Source organism: Lepisosteus oculatus, chromosome 10 (assembly GCF_040954835.1).
Source record: "Lepisosteus oculatus isolate fLepOcu1 chromosome 10, fLepOcu1.hap2, whole genome shotgun sequence".
NCBI classification, from domain to species: Eukaryota; Metazoa; Chordata; class Actinopteri; order Semionotiformes; family Lepisosteidae; genus Lepisosteus; species Lepisosteus oculatus.
This window is the reverse complement of record NC_090705.1, coordinates 8,203,217-8,223,077: the sequence shown is the minus strand read 5'-3', so window position 1 is coordinate 8,223,077 and position 19,861 is coordinate 8,203,217. Positions and strand designations below refer to the sequence as shown.

The 19,861-nt window shown below is 48.7% G+C and overlaps 1 protein-coding gene and 1 long non-coding RNA gene across 3 annotated transcripts; one reads left to right on the top strand and one right to left on the bottom strand.

Moving 5' to 3' along the window:
• Positions 1–281: 281 nt before the first annotated feature.
• Positions 282–15,534, bottom strand: pop1 (POP1 homolog, ribonuclease P/MRP subunit). Of its 2 annotated transcripts, none has more exons than XM_015358172.2 (16): positions 15,457–15,534; positions 13,968–14,105; positions 13,522–13,683; positions 12,750–12,925; positions 11,322–11,570; positions 10,368–10,455; positions 9,744–9,922; positions 9,325–9,590; positions 8,698–8,791; positions 8,258–8,366; positions 7,538–7,657; positions 6,068–6,186; positions 5,419–5,610; positions 4,371–4,525; positions 3,568–3,876; positions 282–1,338 (listed from the first exon to the last, which is right to left on the bottom strand). In XM_015358172.2, the coding sequence occupies exons 2-16, from the start codon at positions 14,101–14,103 to the stop codon at positions 678–680; spliced, it is 3,015 nt and encodes a 1,004-aa protein (XP_015213658.2). In that variant the 5' UTR covers positions 14,104–14,105; positions 15,457–15,534; the 3' UTR covers positions 282–677. The 2 variants fall into 2 exon arrangements, with proteins under 2 accessions (XP_015213658.2, XP_015213659.2); XM_015358173.2 differs by lacking the exon at positions 15,457–15,534 and adding an exon at positions 14,493–14,781.
• LOC107078712 (uncharacterized) lies at positions 14,784–19,184 on the top strand. The gene is made up of 2 exons (XR_001479681.2): positions 14,784–15,580; positions 17,241–19,184. It is a non-coding gene; the product is annotated as an uncharacterized lncRNA (long non-coding RNA).
• The last annotated feature ends 677 nt before the right edge of the window (positions 19,185–19,861 follow it).

The window sequence follows — 19,861 nt, the reverse complement described above, 5'->3', positions numbered from 1 at the left end:
TCTACCGTTGCTAGGCAACAGGATTTTCCTGACAAACACCTACACACACGTTCATAAACCATGAAATTATGTCTGAAGGAAGGCTATATAAAAATCTGCGGAACAGTTTGTAACCGTATGTCATGGAACAACGTTGCTGGATCCCAGCGTTCTGCGTTTAAAATACCTCTAAAACTGCCATAAAGCATATCGACCAAAAAAGGCACAACCTGCCGAACCGACAAGCATTTACCAAAGAAAATGAAACCGTAGTTGGAAAAAATCATCTTAAATTTACACACTTTGGTGGCAGTGAGGGTTATTTTATTGCGGATAAGGCGACATTAAATTTTAGCTATAAACAAAACTGTGAAACGATTTTCATAACTGAAATGTCCATCTCCTGGCACATGGACTTTGAACACACCTCGCAAACTCTTCTGCGGGCCACAAGATAATTCTGTCTGGCACAGAAACGCACTTTAATTCTCATTTAACCCTCCTGCCTAGCCTGCACCTTCTGCTCCCTCTGTGTTTGCCACCTTCGGGAATTGTCTTCAGGGTCGGTTTAAAGTTTTTGCCTTTGGCGTCGTGTCCATCCAGCGGGGATACCGGCCGTCGCCTTGTCCCTGTGTTCTGGTCTCGCGTGCAGTGCTGCAGGGTCCCGGCTCCCCAGGGAGGCAGACACCGAGCGCCGGTCACACCTCGACGTCGATCTTGGCGAAGCGGTACTGCAGCGAGGCGGCGCCCCTCACCAGCACCAGGCCCCTGGAGCCGGCGGGCTGCCCCGAGAGCATGTGCAGCAGCCCGGCCAGGCTGACGAAGCCCAGGGCCTCCCCGCAGCCCGCCGCCAGGGAGAAGTCCCCTTGCGTGACGAACCCCAGCAGCACCCGGGAGCAGTGCGAGGTCACGCTGGGCAGGGGCTCAGGCCACAGGCCCGCGGCGGGGGGCTCTGGGGTGCCGGCCGCTGGAGCCTGGCCGAGGCGTTCGGGAGTGCCACCGCCTTCCTCGGGCCCCTCCCCCTCCTCCTGCCTCCTCCTGCCCCGCCGGTGCCTGAAGTGGTCCTTGTGCCGGGGCTCCTGTGGCCCGCGGTAGGCCGGGTCCGCGCGCAGCCGCTGGATGTCCTCGGGGGCAGGGATGCAGATCATGGCGTGCAGCGTGGGGCGGCCCTTCCTCAGCAGGGACAGCCTCGTCCAGACCAGACTCCTGCCGTGGGTCTCGCAGACGGACGCCACGACCGCGGGGGTCAGCTGCTGATCCTGCTCCTGCGCGGGGGCCGGCGCACGCCCCCGCAGCCTCTGACCTCTCGCCGAGGTGGGCCTGCACCAGGCTGACACCCGCCGCAGCGCCTTCCTGCTCCTGGGGCAACACAAACACAACAGAGCTGTCTCGCGCTCGGGCCGGATGGGGTCACCTGTACACTAGCCCCCCGCGGCGGGTGCGAAATTACAATAAAGCTCTGGGCAATACAGTCTGTTAATATGGACCACGATGAGAGCGATTACAAACGAGAAGAGACCACTCTCCCCATCTTGCTCAGTTAGCAGTAGTTCATTGAAAAAAGCCCAGGTACAGGCCCAGCAAAATGACCAGAGTAGCTTGTGCCATATCCCCTCTCACCTTTCGGTAAAGAAGAGCCTACTGCTCTTGCCTTTAAATGCACGTCCACATAGCTTCTACCCATGAGCTCTGCTCTGGTTCAGCTGTTTATTCTGAAAAGGTCCTGCATTCATTTTTTCAGATGCTCCGGTTACGAAGAAATGCAAGGTAACGTTTTTAGTACGCGTGACAGGCTCTTGCGTTTTTCATTTCCCCATTTCATTCTGCTCCCTGCGATATGTTTCTCTCTGTCTGAGGCTGGGATTACAAACATGTTTATGAATGTGGAAAGTACAGCATATGGAATAGAATGCCAAATAAGGCATGACAAATTCAGTCCTCTTGAATATTTACTAGTATGGCACAAAGAAGGAGTTTATCTCCATACCCTGGCCTATATCGTTATTCTCATTTCCCTGGCTGAGAATCGGCTAAACTGCATTCTTAGCCCAGGGCTGTCACTTTAGCATAACTTTCACAGACAAGATCTCCCCGAGACGAAGGCAATCACAGCAGATCTCTTTTCAAACTAAAGCACAGGGTGCCCTTAATTACCCTGACATGCACGGTGATGTCTAATTACTCCCGAAAAATTCTTACTATTCAATAATTTCTTGCTTTTATGTCGATGTGGAATATCTTGACTTGGAAAATAAATTAACCCACCTTATGCAGACTGTAGTGGATTTTACTAAATATCCACTGTGAATAAAAACCATGCCAGTGCCCTTATTCCATCAGCAATTGGCTGGTGTTTGATAAGTAACCTTGTTAAAATAAGCATTTATACTAAAAACATCCCCAGCTGAGTCTCTTATAGTTTTGGTTTATGCAGCCATGATGCATAATAGCAGTGATTTCGTTTTAAAATGAATGAAGCATAGCCCCAACAGAGCAGACCTGAACTGAACAGTAATTATCGGCACAGTTTGTCCATTTTGTACACGGAATGTGTCTAATTTCAAGGTTACATAACATCGGTGCAGAAAAAATGTTGAAATAATTCCTGTCAAGAGTAAGGAGGTCTCGTTAAAATTAAATTACAACCTTCAACACGCAAAAGAAAAGCAGGTCTGCATTCAGAACATTTGCCTGCTGCGCAACCACCACTCCAGGCCTGTAAGACTGTAAGTAGTGTCTTATAGTGCTTTCATTTCACTAGAGCTCCAGACTACATTATTGACTTAAATCCCTTGACGGGCCCAACATTACTCCCTTCCCCCACTCCAGCACGTTCAGGGGCTGGAGATAAAGGGGGATTTGTAAGACCAGCTCACTAGGACTGTTTGTGTACCCCTGCAATAAACACAATCACCCACCATGAGTCATCTAAGGGATGTCTCTATTCGAACACAGAGTCTCTCTCACACAACTGAGCCGCAACGCAGCGAGAAGTGGGATGAAGGTTAGCGGGCGCTGGGGGAAAGAACAGGAGAAGATGGGATATGTGTGCCTGAGAGAGGACAAGACAGGGCACTGCGGGAAGAACAATACCGATCACCGGAGTCTAGAAGGCGATGTTGATGCTGGTGCAGCATCACGGGCATTGCAGTATTGACAATGAACTCATTCCATCCATCCGTCTTCTAAGCCCTTTATCGGATTCAGGGTCACAGGAGAACTGGGGTCTATCCTGGCAAGTCCAGGCAGGCAGGGTACACCCTGGACGGGACGCCAGTCCGTTGCTGGGCAGATACACACAGATACGCACACACTCACAGCAGGGCCAGTTTACCTAGATGCCAATTAACCTACCAGCATGTCTGGACTGTAGGAGGATACCAGAGCACCCGGAGGAAACCGACACAAACGCAGGGAGAACATGCAGACTCCACACAGACAGCACCCCAGGAACTGCACCCAGGGCCCTAGCGCTGCGAGGCAGCAATGCTCACCACCGCGACACTGTGCCGCTCCCTTTCATTACTCATTAAACATAATTCTGATGGTAACAAGTCTCCAGTTGTCCGTAATCGTAATCCCACCAACCTCAGGACCTTGAACTTAGCCACCGCCACCGCAGCGTCGCTCAGAGCACTAGTGCTGCCACACTCCGCGCCTCCTGGAAACTCTGGCCGCGGTGCCGATCCCTCCTCTCTGCCTGCAGCTTGGGAACGGTGCTCTTCAGGGCCCGGAGCCTCGGGAGCAGGTCCGGCGTGGCCCTCCGAGGCAGGGAGCTCCTCTTCCGCGGCCTCTTTCACGATCATTTCCCACTCCTCCGCCAGCTGTTGCCAGGGGCAGCGGAAGGGCGCAAGGCAGCCGTGTTTGATGTAATTGGGCCTCTTGGCAGGGGGACGCCTACATGGAACAGAACGCAAGATTTAGGGCCTCTCACAGCTCACGACATTTCCAGACATGCGTCGCCTGCTTCTAGAACTCCGTTGGGTGTGTGAAAAACTTGCCAGCGTTTTGCTGGGGAAAAAAAAAACATTTCCCCCCCCACTGTTAAATAAGTAGTGTGCAGTTCATCTAGCTAAACCTTTTCAGCTTTTAGAGCAAAATGAATGTCGTGAAAAAAACCTCAACAACAAATGTCTTCCGAACTGCGGAAACCGATGCCTTCAGGTATTTTAATAAAAATAACAGCAACATCATCATCATCTGGTTCTTTCATTTGATTCTTAAACTTTGAAAGTGAAAATTCTATCATTATTTTGAAACGAACGACAACTAGACAGCTCCTCTTCCGAGCACGTAGGCGCACTGGTCTCTACACCCGCAAACGATTCATCACAGGAAATCTGCCGGCTGAAGCCACGTGATCCACAGTAGCCAGGGACGTGACTCTCTACCTCCTGTAGTGGTCCATGAGCTGCGTCTCCTGTTCCCGCAGGAATCGGGCGCCGGCAGGGCAGTCAGGGAAGTCGCCCGGGAAGTGTGGAGCCCCTTTGTTCTGGGAGTGCTTCAGCGCCTCCTGCAGGCCCCCGACACGGACGCCGCGGAATATCTGAGAGGGAGACGCGGCGCTCCAGTTCACAGGGGGTTACAGGGAAGGCTGAGAGCGCAGACAGGCGCGTCTTCACACGGGGGCAGTAACTACTGTACATCGGTTTTCAACGCTTGCTATGAGGAGACGTTAGATGTCCAGGCTCCACTTGGAGAGCTCTCTAGTCACTGTGCCACCTGCCACATTACAAAGCTCATGGTAGACGACACCACCATGACTACACGGCCCCCTGAGTAAAAGGGTTGCTGTTCTACAACACCACCTCACACATTTTCCCCATCAATCCCAAACTCCTTCAGGAATGTTGCTGAACAAAATCCCATTCTTACTTCGACAGCTCAGGAAATCTTCTTAACAATAAAAAGCAGGATTAAGTCAAGAGTACAATAAATGAAGGTTTAATGGCCCCCATTTTTTTAAAATGGGACTTTTTCAAATGTATATTTCCCTTATTTTACAAAAAAACATTCCCCCCCCCCGAAACAATGGTCTGTCATATTCAAAAACCCCAGTTTTGCAAAGGCAATTGAAAACACACTGAAAGCCTGTCTGCTAGTTCAGTAGCAGCACATCGCTTCCGTGTATCACAGATTTTGAATGTGAAGAGGCGTTAAAGGTCGGTTTAAACAAACTGGTTAAAAAACGAATGCCGTTACATGAAGTATCCAAAGGCAAGAACGGACGCGGAGCTGTTGAGAAGGGTTTTGATGCTGGACTTGCTACAGTCCGTTAAGAAAACCTGAAACGGACCACATGGCACAAGCACAGGTGACAGACAGTGCTTTGCATCCGTTGTGGAGCTGCTATATTCATGCTCGGAGAACTCTCTTCACACGCACCGTGACAAACGGCCAACGGGCACGGGATCAGACCCCTTCACCAGCTGCACGTACCAGAGGTATCCAGAAAGCCATGCCCCAGCCTTTGGGGAGCAGAAGGTCCCACCCCGTACCCCAGGATGACTTCTCCTCTCCGACCTGCTTCCCCGGCTGATGCACAAGCAGGACCGGGACCCTGGACTGAGGGGGAGTGGGGCTCAGCTGGGACGCCGGGACCAGAAGCTCACTCCTCATACGGTTCAGTTCCTGCAAACACAGCGGTCAGGGCCAGCCAGAACCAGGGCATCGACCTCCTGCCCTTTCTGTACCCCACCACACACCTGCAGGGCCTGTTTCCCTGCCTTATCTGGTCCTGATCAGCAGTGACGTTCAAGAAGAAACTGAAGTATTTACAGGCAACTCATGCAGTCTTATCTTTGACAGGTTAGATATAAACTAAAATATAAAATGGTCCAGTGTAAGTTGCTTTAATATGCATTCTTAGATCTCTTAGCCACTGAAAATGGGGAAAAAAAGCATTTAAGTCTATAAAGTTTAATATTCTTTTTCTTTCATTACCATTATTTCTTTGCATTATTAACTTTATTAAGTTAATAATAACTAGAGCATAAACATTATTAGTAACAGATTGGAAAAAAAAAACTCAATATACTATCATATACAGAAAGTTGAGCACATGCACCCAAGGCGGATGCAGAAATACCTGTTCTGGAATTTTATTTTCCGTGACATTGTGCCGGACAGCTTGCTCCCACAAGGGGCTCTCGCAGCATTCTGCCGGGACTCCCTGAAGGGTCAGCAATCTTGTCTCCTCCCCTCCCCCTGGAAGACCGAGGGACGAAAAACAGACCTCTGTCTCACCAGCAGCAAGGATGGTACCAGCACTCTCACTCTGCAATGGGCGATGGGCCCATGGGCTCCCTCAATAGCAGAAGCACTTGGAGTAATTAAACCACAATCTCCAATCCTGGACATGCCTGCAGTGGCTCAGCATTCCCTCCCTGCCAGGGTGAGGCTATTGAGAAGGCTGTGTGTTGATACCCATCTTGAATCAATAACTGCACTTGCGTGCCTTAGGTTATCCAGATCTGGGCGCACTGGTGCGATCATTAACAGGACTTAAGTGGAATAAGTGCATTGACTGAAGAAGGAATTCTACTGAATGATAATGGAAACACTTCTCTTTCTAGTTCAGACAGAATACATCAACACCTCAGACAGTCGACATCAGCGATGCTGAAACCCTGAATGTTTTTAACAATACATGGGGTGTTTTTTGCTCACTCGTGCCCATTTTAATCTGGCAAAGCAACCTGAGATGCCTTTGCTGGAAGGGCACTACACAAATAGAGTTGCATTTTCTGTAATGAGTTTTGTATTTTATGCATGGTTATTTAAAATTACAAAAGCAAAAAGAAGATGGGAATTCTAGGTCTTGGGTTAAGTACTGTCTGAAGAGGTTAAAAGCTAACTGCCTTGAGCAGCATTTTGTACAAAAAAGATTATATGACACTGTGCCATCATAATAAACGGTGCCAAGTATCATACAAGAGTACAAGAGATGAAACTTGAATAAGCAGCACGATGACAAAGCTAAATCTGGAGCCGAGGCGTGGTCCAAGCACAGCACCTTGTGGGTCTTGCCAGGATTCGAACCTGGATCATCTGCACGGACAAGCAGAGGCTCCCCAGGAGCACAAGGCCAGCGGAAACATGCTGATACCACGCTCGTGACAGACATGTTGGATGGATCTCTGTGAACATTGGACATACTTTTCCTGCTGTAGCTGCAGTATTGTATAATGGACAAACGGAACTGGAACAGGAGAACGCTGGACACAAGAGACACTAGCATAACGCATCACTGAAAAACTATTTAAGGGCTGTTCAAGTTTAATTACTTTGAGGAAAATACACTGAGCATCTCTCTGTGTTCCGCTCCCGCCCGCATGAAATAAAAACTTTTAACTTCTGAGACGGGAAGCGGGAAAATTTCTCCAACAGAAACCTTCAGTGTTTTACATTAATGTCACTACTAATCAACTGATTGGTCGACTGAAAACGCTATGGGATGGGAATGGCTGCTTTACGAACGCAAAGTCTGCCAAGCGCGTGTGCCGATACTTGAAGAAATCGAGGCCGTCTTTCGTGCGGCCTAGTCACTCGGGGGTACCTTGCATCTGCTTGAGATCTGGCAATGTTTTGCTCCTCTTGGTTGGTAAAGTCAGCCTGGGGTCATCAACAGCGAGTCCAAGAATAGTGCCTGCTGGGATCTCCGCAGAAGAGCAGACCCCTGGAAGTAATATCCACATGCATTTCAGGCAGTTGTGAAGCCAAACGAGCTGAAACGCCATCTTTTCACTTTGGCACATAACCCAACGTGCTCCAGAAACAGGGCATAATCGACCACATGAACGCAAAGGGACAGATTTACTGAAGTAAGCACTTGGAACACCCGAGAATAATTACTAAAACAAACAGCTGCATGATCATGTTCCTGTTCTTTATTTCTGATCCTGCGGCCCCAGGTTGCGTACATGGCTAGCAGGCTGCTGACCTGAAACGGTGTCTTTCTGCCAATTGAGATATTGGAGGTCAAGTTAAATTCAGAAACCCGAAATTAAAATCGAGCAGTGTGATCGACTGGTATGATCACTTCCTGATATGCGTATTGGGAGATCTGGGAAATGCACTATTTTGTTTGAGAGTCCAAAGTGCATCAGCGTAGTGTGAAGAAATGTCACGAGAGCCCACCTGCATTCCTGGATAAAGAGGTGAAAAAGAGGTAAGGTAACCCTTAGACAGCAGAGCCTTGCTTCCCCAAGCAACCACTTAAAAAAAGGCTTCAGACAACAATGGAAAACAATACGCAAGAAAGACAAGAGAGACCAACCTTTCAGCTGCCGAAAGATGTCTGCTTGGCGATGGTGAAGTGAGAGGTTGTCTCCATCCTTGCACTGCTCAGGCCACCAGAGGTGAGATGTTTCGGTCATGCCTTCCGGCTGGAAAAAATGGAAACCTGTCTTGGGTCCATTGTGAGGACACGGGAAAAAAAACCCATCTGCCTCAATCCCCTTGAAATACTCTGATTACAATCAACACGGACCTTGTACGGCTAGTCTTAGCTTACTAGAAGAAACCCAGCATGCCAGAAAAAGAAACCTTTTCTGACAGTACAACACAAATGTGAGCAGGCAGCTTATGTGATAAAATCTTACTACAGCATGAAAGGTTAACACGTACCAATGTACCTCCAAAGGAACAAACTTTACCCATTCTCAGATATACCCAGTAACTCTGTTACAATGACAGTTTTAGGAAACGGCTCCTTACCCCACAGTCAGTAGCAGGTGTCAGGGTATCTGTAAGAACGCAGTGGGAAAGAGGTCCAATGAGTCGAAACCTCAAGATTTCCATGGTGAGGTCACTAAAAGGCAACACAATATTACCACAATAAGTGGATGGCAGCATCGCAGACTCACTGGGCAAGTTCTGCAAAATGCTTGCGAGATTCTCAGAATGCACCAGCCTAGATTAGCACATGTGCAGGGCAAGGTTAAATAGTTTGTGACTTGGAAACCATAAAAAGCACGCATGTAAACATCTGACATAAGTAGGCGTTTGAAACTAAAGATTTTTTTTCATGCCGACTGAAGATTGCACTGGCCATGCCGATCATGATTTTGATTGAATAATAATCTGACATATATGGACTATATACGGTGGCAAACCCAAATATGATATCAGGTACTGAACTGATGTTTTATACCAGGGGCTACTGGAAACCGTCTGATGAAACACTTCCAAGTGGCCCCTGTGCTGGAGCTCACAAAAGCCACACAGTTCTCCTAATTCTATGAATGAACCCCTCTGGAAGGATCATCGCAGTTAAAACTTCAACCTTTTTGAAGTCTAGCTGAAAAGGCCTCACAGGTGATCCGTCACCCTAGAAAAGGCTACCTTATGACAATCCCAGTGGCCTCCGATCTCCAGGAAAGTGGGCTCACAGCCTGCCGAGTGCCGTCTCCGATGATCTTCTTCACGGGCACCACTGCCTCTCCCTCCGCGCCGCTCCGCTTTCGCTTCTTCCCAGGGCGCTGTGCTTCCCGCGCTTCTGCGGGCTCCTCCCCCGCTGAGCCCCGTGCCAGGACGGGCAGGGCCACAGGAGGCCCGGGCTCCGGCGGCTCCGAGCACTGGCACACGAGCTGCAGCTCGGGCAGCAGGTCCTGGAACAGACAGGGACACCAAGTGGGTTACAGGGGGGAAAACCAAAACAAAAACACTGAAAACGAGAACGCTCCTCATGTCAGGAGACCGCGCCCGGCCAGACGGGCAGGCTGGTTGGATTCTTAGGCGACAGCTCCGGGGAAACTCCAGACCTGCTTCAGGGTGGGATGGACCCAAAGCCACAGCTGCCGGGGACTGCAGGGCCCCCTCTTCGGTCTCCACATGAACAGGACCTGTCCCAGCGGCTCCGCGGGGTACCGGTCCGCTCTGTGCACCACCACGGAGCCCTGCCGCCTCCCCGACAGGAACACCGCGGCTCCGAACGTCGGTCCTGCGGAGAGGAACCAGCGTCACGCAACCAGCACTGCCAGAACGATAGCCCAAGTCTACTTTTCATCAGGAGCAGCTCTCCATGTGGCTGTCATTCCATTTGTGAGGGCCTCCATATATTGCTATATTTACAATGTGCAACACAACTTTTTGTGTACTGTTCTGTTTTTTGTATACTCTGTACAGTGAGCAACTTTGTTTTTAGTGCACTTCTCATCGACTGTACTCATGGTTTTGTATGCATTGTATTGTTGTATTATTTTGCTACACTGTGCACTGTTGCACTGCAATTTCCCTCAGAGGATCAATAAGGGATCTATCTCAAGCCCACCGTCACTGAATGGCATTTGTCATAACGACACAATTACAATTGGGACTTGAGTGGTTCAAGGCGAGGATTGTGGATCAGAATCCCTGTGGAAGTAGAGTAGCTCTCAGACACTCACCAGTCTCCTTACTGGTGAGCCGAGACAGAGCCCTTAACAGCGTGTCCTCCTCTCCCTTCACTTCCACACAGCAATAGTAGGACAGGTCCTGTGACAAGAACAAGTCACTTAAACATAGAAATCTAGGGGTCTAAACATCAAACAAATCTACACTGTTTGTATAGTGCCCACGTTTGGTTTTTATCAATGAGATTGAACAACAAAACAACAGAATTTGCCTTTTACTTTCTGTTTTGTGAATCTTCCAATTGGACTACAGTCACACCTAGGACTGGATCTCGCAAAGATGGAAAAACAGTCGCCAAAGGGCACAATTTAACTTTTTTCTGTCGTGCCTTTTGCATTTTGGAACTTATGAAACATCTGTACAAAGTATGCCAGTGCATATTCTGGATGCTATTGCCAGGGTAACGTGTTCACTAAAGATAAAATAAATTGTGGTTTAATTCTAATGCTGTATGTCTTTTTATATGCCCTTGTTAAATATTTAGCCGCAGCCCTAACAGTTTGTCATGAGGGGGCAAAGGAGGCACATGTAAACCACAATATGTTGAAGCCAGTACCCTCCCTGGCTTCGTTTGAGAAACAGATGGAGGAGGTCGTGGGCATCAGGAACCAGAAGTGTCTCTTCACCTTTATGACATCTGAGCACCATATATCAGAAAACGTTGTAAAATGGCATAAAACTGTGAGCACATTCAGCAAAATGAAGGAAGTGGGGGGCAAAGCTTGAGAGAAAACGAGGACGGCACACCAGAACATCCCGTTTTTCTCAGGACAACAAACGGAAGAAACTTCTGGCCTTTAGTATTTCTCCCAGCCATCGTGGGTGCCGCCCCCGACTTCCCCCGGCCAGCTCCGAGCGTCGAAGTGAGCGAGACGGCTGAAGCACTGCCCCCCTCCCTTTCGCCTTCCCACTCTCGAACCCGTGTTCCCGCGCGCCCGCGCACGCACCTGGAGGAGGCAGTGGCCGCTCATCGCCCTGTAGCAGGCCCTGTAGCACTTGGAGGTCGGCCTGTCCCCCAGGCTGTAGCCCCAGGCCCGCGCCATGTGGAATCGCTTGGCGTGCCAGATGTGCGTCTCCAGCCACACGTGCTTGCGCTGCCGCCGGTTGAACTCCAGCAGCAGGTTGCCGTGCCTCCGCCGGGCCCGCCGGCTCTTGCTCTTCGACTGCTCCTTCTTCTGCTGGCTCGTCTTCTCCAGCTCGGGAGGCAAACAAACAGGGGGGCAGGGTGAGGCAAAAACAGCAGCTCCATCCATGGCGGGGGGAATCACTTGGCTTGAAAATGAACCGTACGCACCGTTTTCGTTTCATAAACGCTCAAGTGTGAAGAACAGACATTTGGCATTGCAATTTTTTTTTGTCCTCACCCAGTTGGTCAACTTTTTTTTTTAACATCTTAGCTTGCAGTTTCAAACCCAGTGACCGCACACGGGAGGGAATGTGGACATGTCGGTCCAGCTCCTCTAACCCGCCACCAGGCAAGACGGCCCTGTACCGCAGGATCGGGGACAATGCGAGGTTCAAGACGCCTCTCACCGGCAGCCACTCCTGCCTGTAGGCACCTGGCAGGCTGCAGGGGTTGCCGAGAGACCTGCCTGGCTCATTCCACCTTCCCCGTGGCAATTTCCAGGCAATTGTGCGTTACCGCTCTGGGAATCCAAGCCACAGCTGGCTAGGGAGATGACCCAGGCTCGAACCCGGGACCACAGAACAGTCTGTACTCCGATGAGCACCTTTAAAAGCTGAGCCACTCTGGAGGCCTCAATGACCTCTCATTTTTAGTCCTTCAACACGGGAAGTATTCTGTTTGCATAAGGCAAGTGTTTAATAAACAACACCAGATGAACCAGATTGTGACTTTACTACATGCTTTCGGTGGTACTTTCCTTATTCTGTCTTAATTCTTACTCCTCTTAAACCAAGAACTGTGGGTTCTTAACCTAAAATGGTTCAGGCCATGACCAAAACCTAACTCCATTAAAAATGTCATTTTGGGGCTTCAAGGCTCCCTGGCCGGGTGACCTGTGTTGTACACACGAGGAAGAATAAGCGTACTTCAATCAGACTTCTCCAGCAAAATGCCCCAGTGTAGCACACAAGTAAACCCCTGACCTTGAGCAGGCTGCAGAACAACAGCTCAAATACAAATAATCCCCCCACCTTAAACTGAGAACTACTTTGTAAGCAACTTTTTATACATTGTGATTTACACATTCAATATTGTTATTTAATTATATGCAATGTTTTAGCAAAGGCGTACTGCAGGGGGGACACCCAGATAAACTGCTGGTAACAGCCTCCCACACGTTCCAGTGTGAGGAAAGCCCGCAGGCCGGAGCGGCTCCCGGAGGAAGGGGCGGACGCGGGTTCGAACGTACCACTCGCGCAGCGGCCGCCCTCAGCCGGCGGGGGAGCCGCCTGACGTTGTGGCTCATGGCCCGGCGCCTCATGTGCTTGGGCAGCGCGCCGAACACGTGCGAGCTGCCCGTGGTCTTCGTCACGGCCCTCAGCATGGCGCCCACCTCGGCGGCCCGGGCCTGGGCAAACACCGACGCTGCCGGGGAGCAGGAGGGGAGGAGAAGAGCGGCAGAAAGTGAGACGATCTCCCCCCACCACCACTCCTGTAGCGGCATTTCTGTTCTACATACTGGGCTGCGTCAACGCCACTCGCTGTCACTTAATCACACAGCTGCTCACACATCTTCACATTTTTCCCTACCTACATTTCTGAAACACACTTTAACCCGTTCTGCTTGTTTTAGAAAGCCCAGCTTCATGAGCATTGTTACTTTCAAACAGGCCCTCTAGTAACCTTATAATCCATACCAGCTGGTGAGAAGCAAAGACACGTTACCACCATGTCACTGAACGTACTGGTGTAACTTTTGACTTGGGTCTTTGTTTCTGGTCTGTCCAGTTTCAGAGATTCTAAGCATTTTATTTATTTTTTTTACCTCCGACGTTTTTAAACCGACCCAGAACAGACGCGAGGGGTGAGGAGTCGCTCTGGTTTCGTTCGCGCACCAGCGCGCCAAGGCGGCGGTGCTGCCTGACTCCTGCAGGGCCGAAGCTGCAGCTGCAGGCCGCAGGAGAGCACAAGGGCTGAAGCCACCCACCCTCACTGAAGCTGCGCGGGGTTCCCAGACTTACCCGTGATGTATCTGGGGAGCTTCTGGGAATATCCCTGGACTCCTCTTGCACTGCCCCCCCACTGGTGTTCCCTGACCCCCCCAGATGGATGACCCTGGGGGCTGGGGGCCGAGGAAGGAGGGCGTGGCCCCCCCGGCTGCTGGGGGCCACCATAACTTCTACCTAGAAACAGACCTCAATTCACTCACGGCAAGAGGAAAACGGCACAACAGGCAACACTCAGTGCTCGCAGTGATGGTTCTCTCATGTCAACTGCTGAGCAGGAGGCCTGCTGCAGTCTCCTCATCACAGCTCATGGCCTTTCCATTCTTGAACACGTCCACTTCCAGGACGACAAAAGGGACTCTTCTCACAAAATTTCTGGAGCAGGTATAAAAGCGCACAGCGACAGTGATCAGGCCAACAAAGCGGTTATTAATAAGTGTTAGAGAGTGTGGAGCGTGTACCTTGCCGCTGAGCCTCTCCTCCGTTCCTCCAGCGCCTCTCGTCTTGCGGAGGGGCCCAGCCAGGGGAAGAGAAGGTGATGTTGCTGGGCTGGTTCCTCATTTTCTTGCGATGCATCCTCTCTTTGGCTCCAGACATCTCTGGTGAACAGAAAAAAAAAAGGCTTTTAATGTGTGCTAACAGGCTTCTATTATTGTACAATCAATCAGCCAACGATAAGCCACAGAGACAAAATAATACCCGGCATTAGGTGCTGCAGTCTTGCAACATGACTCTGCAGGATGCTGTGCTCAGAAAAGGACCATGCAAAATATATAAACAACATATACGCAGTGCCCTCTAGATAAATTCACACTCCTGATAAAACAGGAACAGAAAACATCATTAAAAGAAAGGGTTATGGAGCACATTTTGCTTAAGACAATTCTCTAAAAAACGTTATACAGTAATGGTAAAAGCACTGAACAGAAGAAAGTCACGTCATAATTCACTGAATTCCAGAAAACACGAGTCACATTTACTCCTACCTTGAAGTACTCCTTTAAGTACAATTTTTCAAAATAATCGCAAGAAAATCCTACTCGTAATGCTCGTGAGGCAGTGGGAACCTCTGGAATCAGACAGAGGCTTTCCAAGTTTCCCCGTTGTCTTGCAAAACAGTGTAAAAGGAGGTAACACACAGCAGACGTTCAGTGGTGCTGACATCATGCATAATATTGTACGGTGTAAAGACGGGACCATATTCATTGCACTTCCTACTCCGATACAATAGGTGGCGGTAATGCGCCGGCGATGTGCACAGATAGCCGTCAAGACAAAGAAGAAAGATATTTCAGAAGGCATTAGCATGCATCATCATGGTTAAGGTCAGAGAGCTCTCCGAAGACAGCAGGCAAAAGGTCATTGACCTCCACAAGCTGGGGAATGGCTATAAAACAATCCACAAGAAGCTCAGTCTGCCACTGTCCACGGTGGTGTCCATTATTAAGAAATTTAAGGCCACCGGTGTAGTGGCCACTCTGCCGGGGAGAGGACGCAAGTGTATTCTGCCACGGCGGGCTGTGAGACAGGTGGTCCGGGAGGTGACCATCAATCCGAAGACCACAGCTGGAGATCTCCAACACAAACTGGCCTCTTCCGGATACAAAGTGTCCAAGACCACCATCCGGCGGCGCCTGCATGAATTTGGCATCCGAGGGCAGGTTACCAAGAAGACCCCCAGGAAGAGGCGAGTCGAGCTGGCCAAGATACACCTGACTGGCAAGTGTGCGCCCGCACCGTTGTTTCGGAAGAAAAAATAAGACAAACCTGCAAAAGCGGTTATTACAATTACCTACAGAATGTGGTCATTTCAATTCGATGGTGTTTCTGGAACCCAATACACAAGTGACTTCATTGCGTTTCTCTGAATAATAGGACTATGAAAATACATGCTACTCGCAACCTTAAAAGAAGGTGTTCGGTAGCTGTATATAAAAAAACAAATTTTACCTGCGTCGCATACATAAACAATTATCCAGGAGACGCCACGGTACTACTTCAAACCATGCTGCTTCTGCTTCCGTTTAATAAAACACGTGAGCTTCAAGCACTTCCGGTTTTCCAGCGCTCTAAGGTGAGTGGGAAATGTAGTTCAATATACGGACCAGACACGTTTCTGGATGGTTACCAAACTATTGGGCAGCGTAATTTTAACATCATATCCGATTAATATGCACATATATGAGTTGTCTTATATTCAAGACAACTTATATTAATGTTTTATTGTTCAACAGGGCTGTTTCTGAATGTGAGCCTTCTGTGATGCTACTTTGCATCCTAATGCAGCATCCACCTAATTGCATCCAGGTGAGGCTGCACATTGGTGGTGGTGGTGGTGGAGGGGAGTCCCCATTACCTGTAAAGCGCTTTGAGTGGAGTGTCCAGAAAAGCTCTATATAAGTGTAAGCAATTATTATTATTATTATTATTATTATTATTTTATTATTAATAATAATAATTACATAAGCAGGACTGGGTTTGGGTAGTTCTGGGATGAGAAACCTGAAAGGAAAACCAGCATAGTGTTGGAAGGGGAATTTGTAGACCATGAGGTGTTACCTCATCTAGACCAATGTTCAACATGAGGGCTGAGGCACAGTGTGCTCTGGGACAGGTATTCTCAGTCTCCTTCAGCTAAGGGTTCAATTAAGCAGACAGATCAGAACTAGGCCCCCGAGGCGTGTGGGAATCCTGCTGTAAGAGGTCAAGTGGAAAATAAATCAATTTGTATTGGTATGAAAGCTTTTTAGTTTTAGCTTGCTGAGCCTTGTGAAGAAAAGTCTGTTTGATTTCTGTTTCCTCTCTCTGATTTCTTGGCAGCTGTTCTCATTGTATATCTCGGACTAAGCCAGAACAATATCATCAGAGCCAGACTGAGCCTTGATTACCTTTTTTATACCAGCTCCCTGGCTGTCACAGGCCTCTTCTCTTTTCTTACTGCCTGTAACGGGTTCTCAGACCAGTTCCGAACGAGCATGTTGCTTTCTTTGCCAGAGTAAGAGAAGTGTGTAATGGCTAAGCAGTATTAGCAGTATTTCTCCTCACAGAGGCGCTGTGGTTAGATGGAGGCGATTCTGAGATGTCCCTAAGGCTGGGTGTGGTAGCCCCGGTGGCCTGCCTATTGGACGCTCTGATTCAGCCGATTTCTCTCCCTGATCTGCAGTGTGTCACCCGGGTGGTTGAAGTGGGCATCCACTCGAAAGGATGAAAGGTGCTCTATGGCCACCAGGGATTATTAATGGAGTGAGATGCATGCTCTGAGAATAAAAAAGTCACTACATTTAGATAAAAATCCAGTACTTGATGAGGTGGTTAGCAATGCAGCCTCAGAGCTTGGGCCCTGAGTTCAGTTCCTGGAGTGGAGTTTGTATGATCTCCCCGAGTTTGTGTGGGTTTCCCCCCACAGCCCAAAGACTTACTGGTAGGTTAATGGGCTTCTGTAAAAAGTGGCAGTGGTGTGGGTTTGTGCTCGTCTGTGTCTGCCCTGTGACGGGCTGACAACTGTCCACCCTCCCCCACAACACTGAACCGAATAAAGTGGTTAAGAAAATGTTTATTCTTTAGAAACAGTCCATTCCAGTGACTTGATTGAAGTGTTTTGGTCCGAAAACCAGGTACTCAGGTCTTTCTGATGTACACCTACATTTTGCAGTCAAATGATTTTGTCAAATGTTTTGTTTCTCCCTTGTCGCATTTGACCTTTCTCTGCCCGTGTCTAAATGATCTCATTCCAGGTGGTGTGACAGCTGAGCTGAAGAGTGAAGGTCCTCATTCCGCTAACCTGGCCCTTTCCTGCCCTCGAGTGTGGGCCTCCAGTGATGTAGCACACTGTACATTAAGACACCTGCCTGACAGCTGGACAGAGTCAGCCTCCCAGCCAGGGGCACTGAAAATGGGTAATAAACCTGCCCCTTAGATCAGATACCCCTGGGGGACCATCACCCTACATCCAGCAAATCGCCAAGAAGGACTCATCTGCTGCATCCAAACTGTGATTCTCTCAGTCGGACAGCTGGACAGATTTGCTTCCATGTATCTGGGAACCCAGACTGAGGGGTTGGGGGGCAATATTGTCAGGAGGGAAATGTAAAAAAGAGTTTGTGATATACTGATGTAAAGTGTTTAAATTTACCCACATGTGTGTAATCAGAGGCCTGTGTGTGTTGCAGTGCCTGATCATGGAAGTTTTATGTAACCAAAAACGATGTTAAATCATGTGACATTGGTGACTGTAGAGGTGACATAGGAGATTGTAGTACATACTGTAAATATAGTTCGACTTTTTTCCAGTGGTCATCCAGTAGCCTAGGCTGTGCTCTCTTGACAACCATCACAGGACAGCCTGTCTCAGACGTATAGCTACAGAACAATATCGTGGGAGACGAAGTCTGTGGTGATAGTGTTGGACTATTTGGAAGTGCTGGTTCGAAGTGAAATGTAATTGCTGAAAGCAACTAATATCCCGTATGGGTCGTTAAAAAAAGTAATCAAAGGAGCTGAGTGTAGCACAGAGTTTACGCTAACTGCTGCAGAAATGATAGGATGAGAAATGAATGGATGTCGGACTGATCCTAGGTGCATCTGATTCACTGACCTGAGGGCTTTGGGATGCATTTACCGAGTATGAAATGTACTGGCCGAAGTTAAATGAGTTCATGCAAGGAGATTTCTGCCCGTCCGGACACTTTTCTGTAGGGTTGTGCTTTAGTCCCTGGTGGAACAAAGGGTGTGAAAACCAGTGTGTTGGCTCCACTGTGATCTGAGGAAACTGGAGGATATCTCCAGGAGTCTGGAAACGGAGTAGTGTGGTAATTGACAAGCTCTGTAAAGGCTGGTGCAGATACAGCTTGGTACAGTCGGTACAGCTCAGTTGCTCTCTACTCTACACACGGTGGGGAATTGGGCAGGTGGCAACCACAGGAACCTCAGTGCTTGTTCCTGTTATCGTGTCTTATCAGAAAATAATGTCTAACATACAGGAGCTCAGTCACTCCATGCAGCGATTTCACTGGTAACCCCATCACCGGGGCTAGAGCGAGGTTTCGGGGAATATTATCGGATGTAAAGGATTTCCAGGCATTCCAATTGGGAATGGCTGAGGCCATAAGAGGGGTGTAAATTACCCCGACTGTCAGGGCAAAGGAGTCAACAGGCTCGGCTTTGCTAACCCCACGGGCAGGCGCCACAGCAGAGAGGGCAGTACAGCAAGTTTGTGTGGGTACCCTTGTTAAGTGAATTTAGTTTAAATTGTGTGTTATTGCACCTCTTTCTGTGGGTATCACTGGCTAGGCTGGGACATTGTTATTGTAGTCGTGCACTAATGGGAGTCTCGCACAATCTCTCCTTGCACTAACCCCCTGCAACGGACACTTCGCCGATTAGCTCCGGTGTTTCATTCGTGAGGGGTCAATTGCAATGAACTTTCGGATTTAGCGTGCATCTTCACGCTAAGTTGCGGACTAGTTAATACGGTACTATCTGGTGATCATCTCCAGCTTTGAGCTCAGTTGCAATGGAAAAATGTTCCTTTTCACCCTCTGAAATAGAGCACGATTCCAGTCCAATTCTTACCATGGATGTTGCTTTCTTTGCTGGCGTGAGAGAGGTGTAGAATTGGCCACTTGTGGGTATTTCCCTCCCGCATGCTGAAAAAATAAAGTGTCTTTTTTTTCCCCCAATCTCGCCTCTGTTGTGTCAAGAGTGGGATTTCTCCTCCACAGTGGTGCTGACCTTTGATTGAGACGTTAAACTGGTTAGAACATGGTCATTACAGATCCCATGGCTCTATACTGTAAGCTTAGGGGAGTCCTGGCTAGTTTCACTCCCTGAGCTACTGGCAGATGGTCTGCAGTGTCACCCAGCTGGGTGCTGTGTTACAGAGGCGATTGAAATACTTGGGGATCTTCTGAGATGAAAGGTGCTCTATGCAGGAAAGTATTAATGGATTGAGATGCATTAAGAATGAAATAGATTATAAATGTATATAAATATCCAGTACTCAGTACTATACACTGATACTGACATCTTCATTATTCTTTCGATATGCATCATCAAAGTGGGAATCTGAAAAACAGGTACTTTTGAAATTCGTAGCCTATGAATGGCAACATCACTGTTTATAATTTTTTCTCCCTTTTTATTTACTTCTCTCTCTAATGGTACAGTATAATGGGTTTCCTATACAGCGTACCTTCTGTACGTTTCCAAATACGTCAGGGTCATTTTCATAACTTTTTCCTGAGTGTTTTTTGGAAGCAAGAAATTGTAAATTGACCATTATCACAGCTGAGTCCGGAGTGCCTCTTTGAGAGATGGACACGACCGTGACGTCTTCCGTTTGAAAAGCCAGTTTCCG

Bases quoted from the DNA above. Each gene is read 5' to 3' on its own strand.
- pop1 (XM_015358172.2), bottom strand. From the start codon at position 14,103: ATGTCTGGAGCCAAAGAGAGGATGCATCGCAAGAAAATGAGGAACCAG. The intron at 13,684-13,967 runs GTACACGCTCCA...GTCTGTTTCTAG, and splicing joins AGGAGAGGCTCAGCGGCAAG to GTAGAAGTTATGGTGGCCCC. The intron at 4,526-5,418 runs GTACGTGCAGCT...TCTCCCTCTCAG, and splicing joins TGGCTTTCTGGATACCTCTG to ATATTCCGCGGCGTCCGTGT.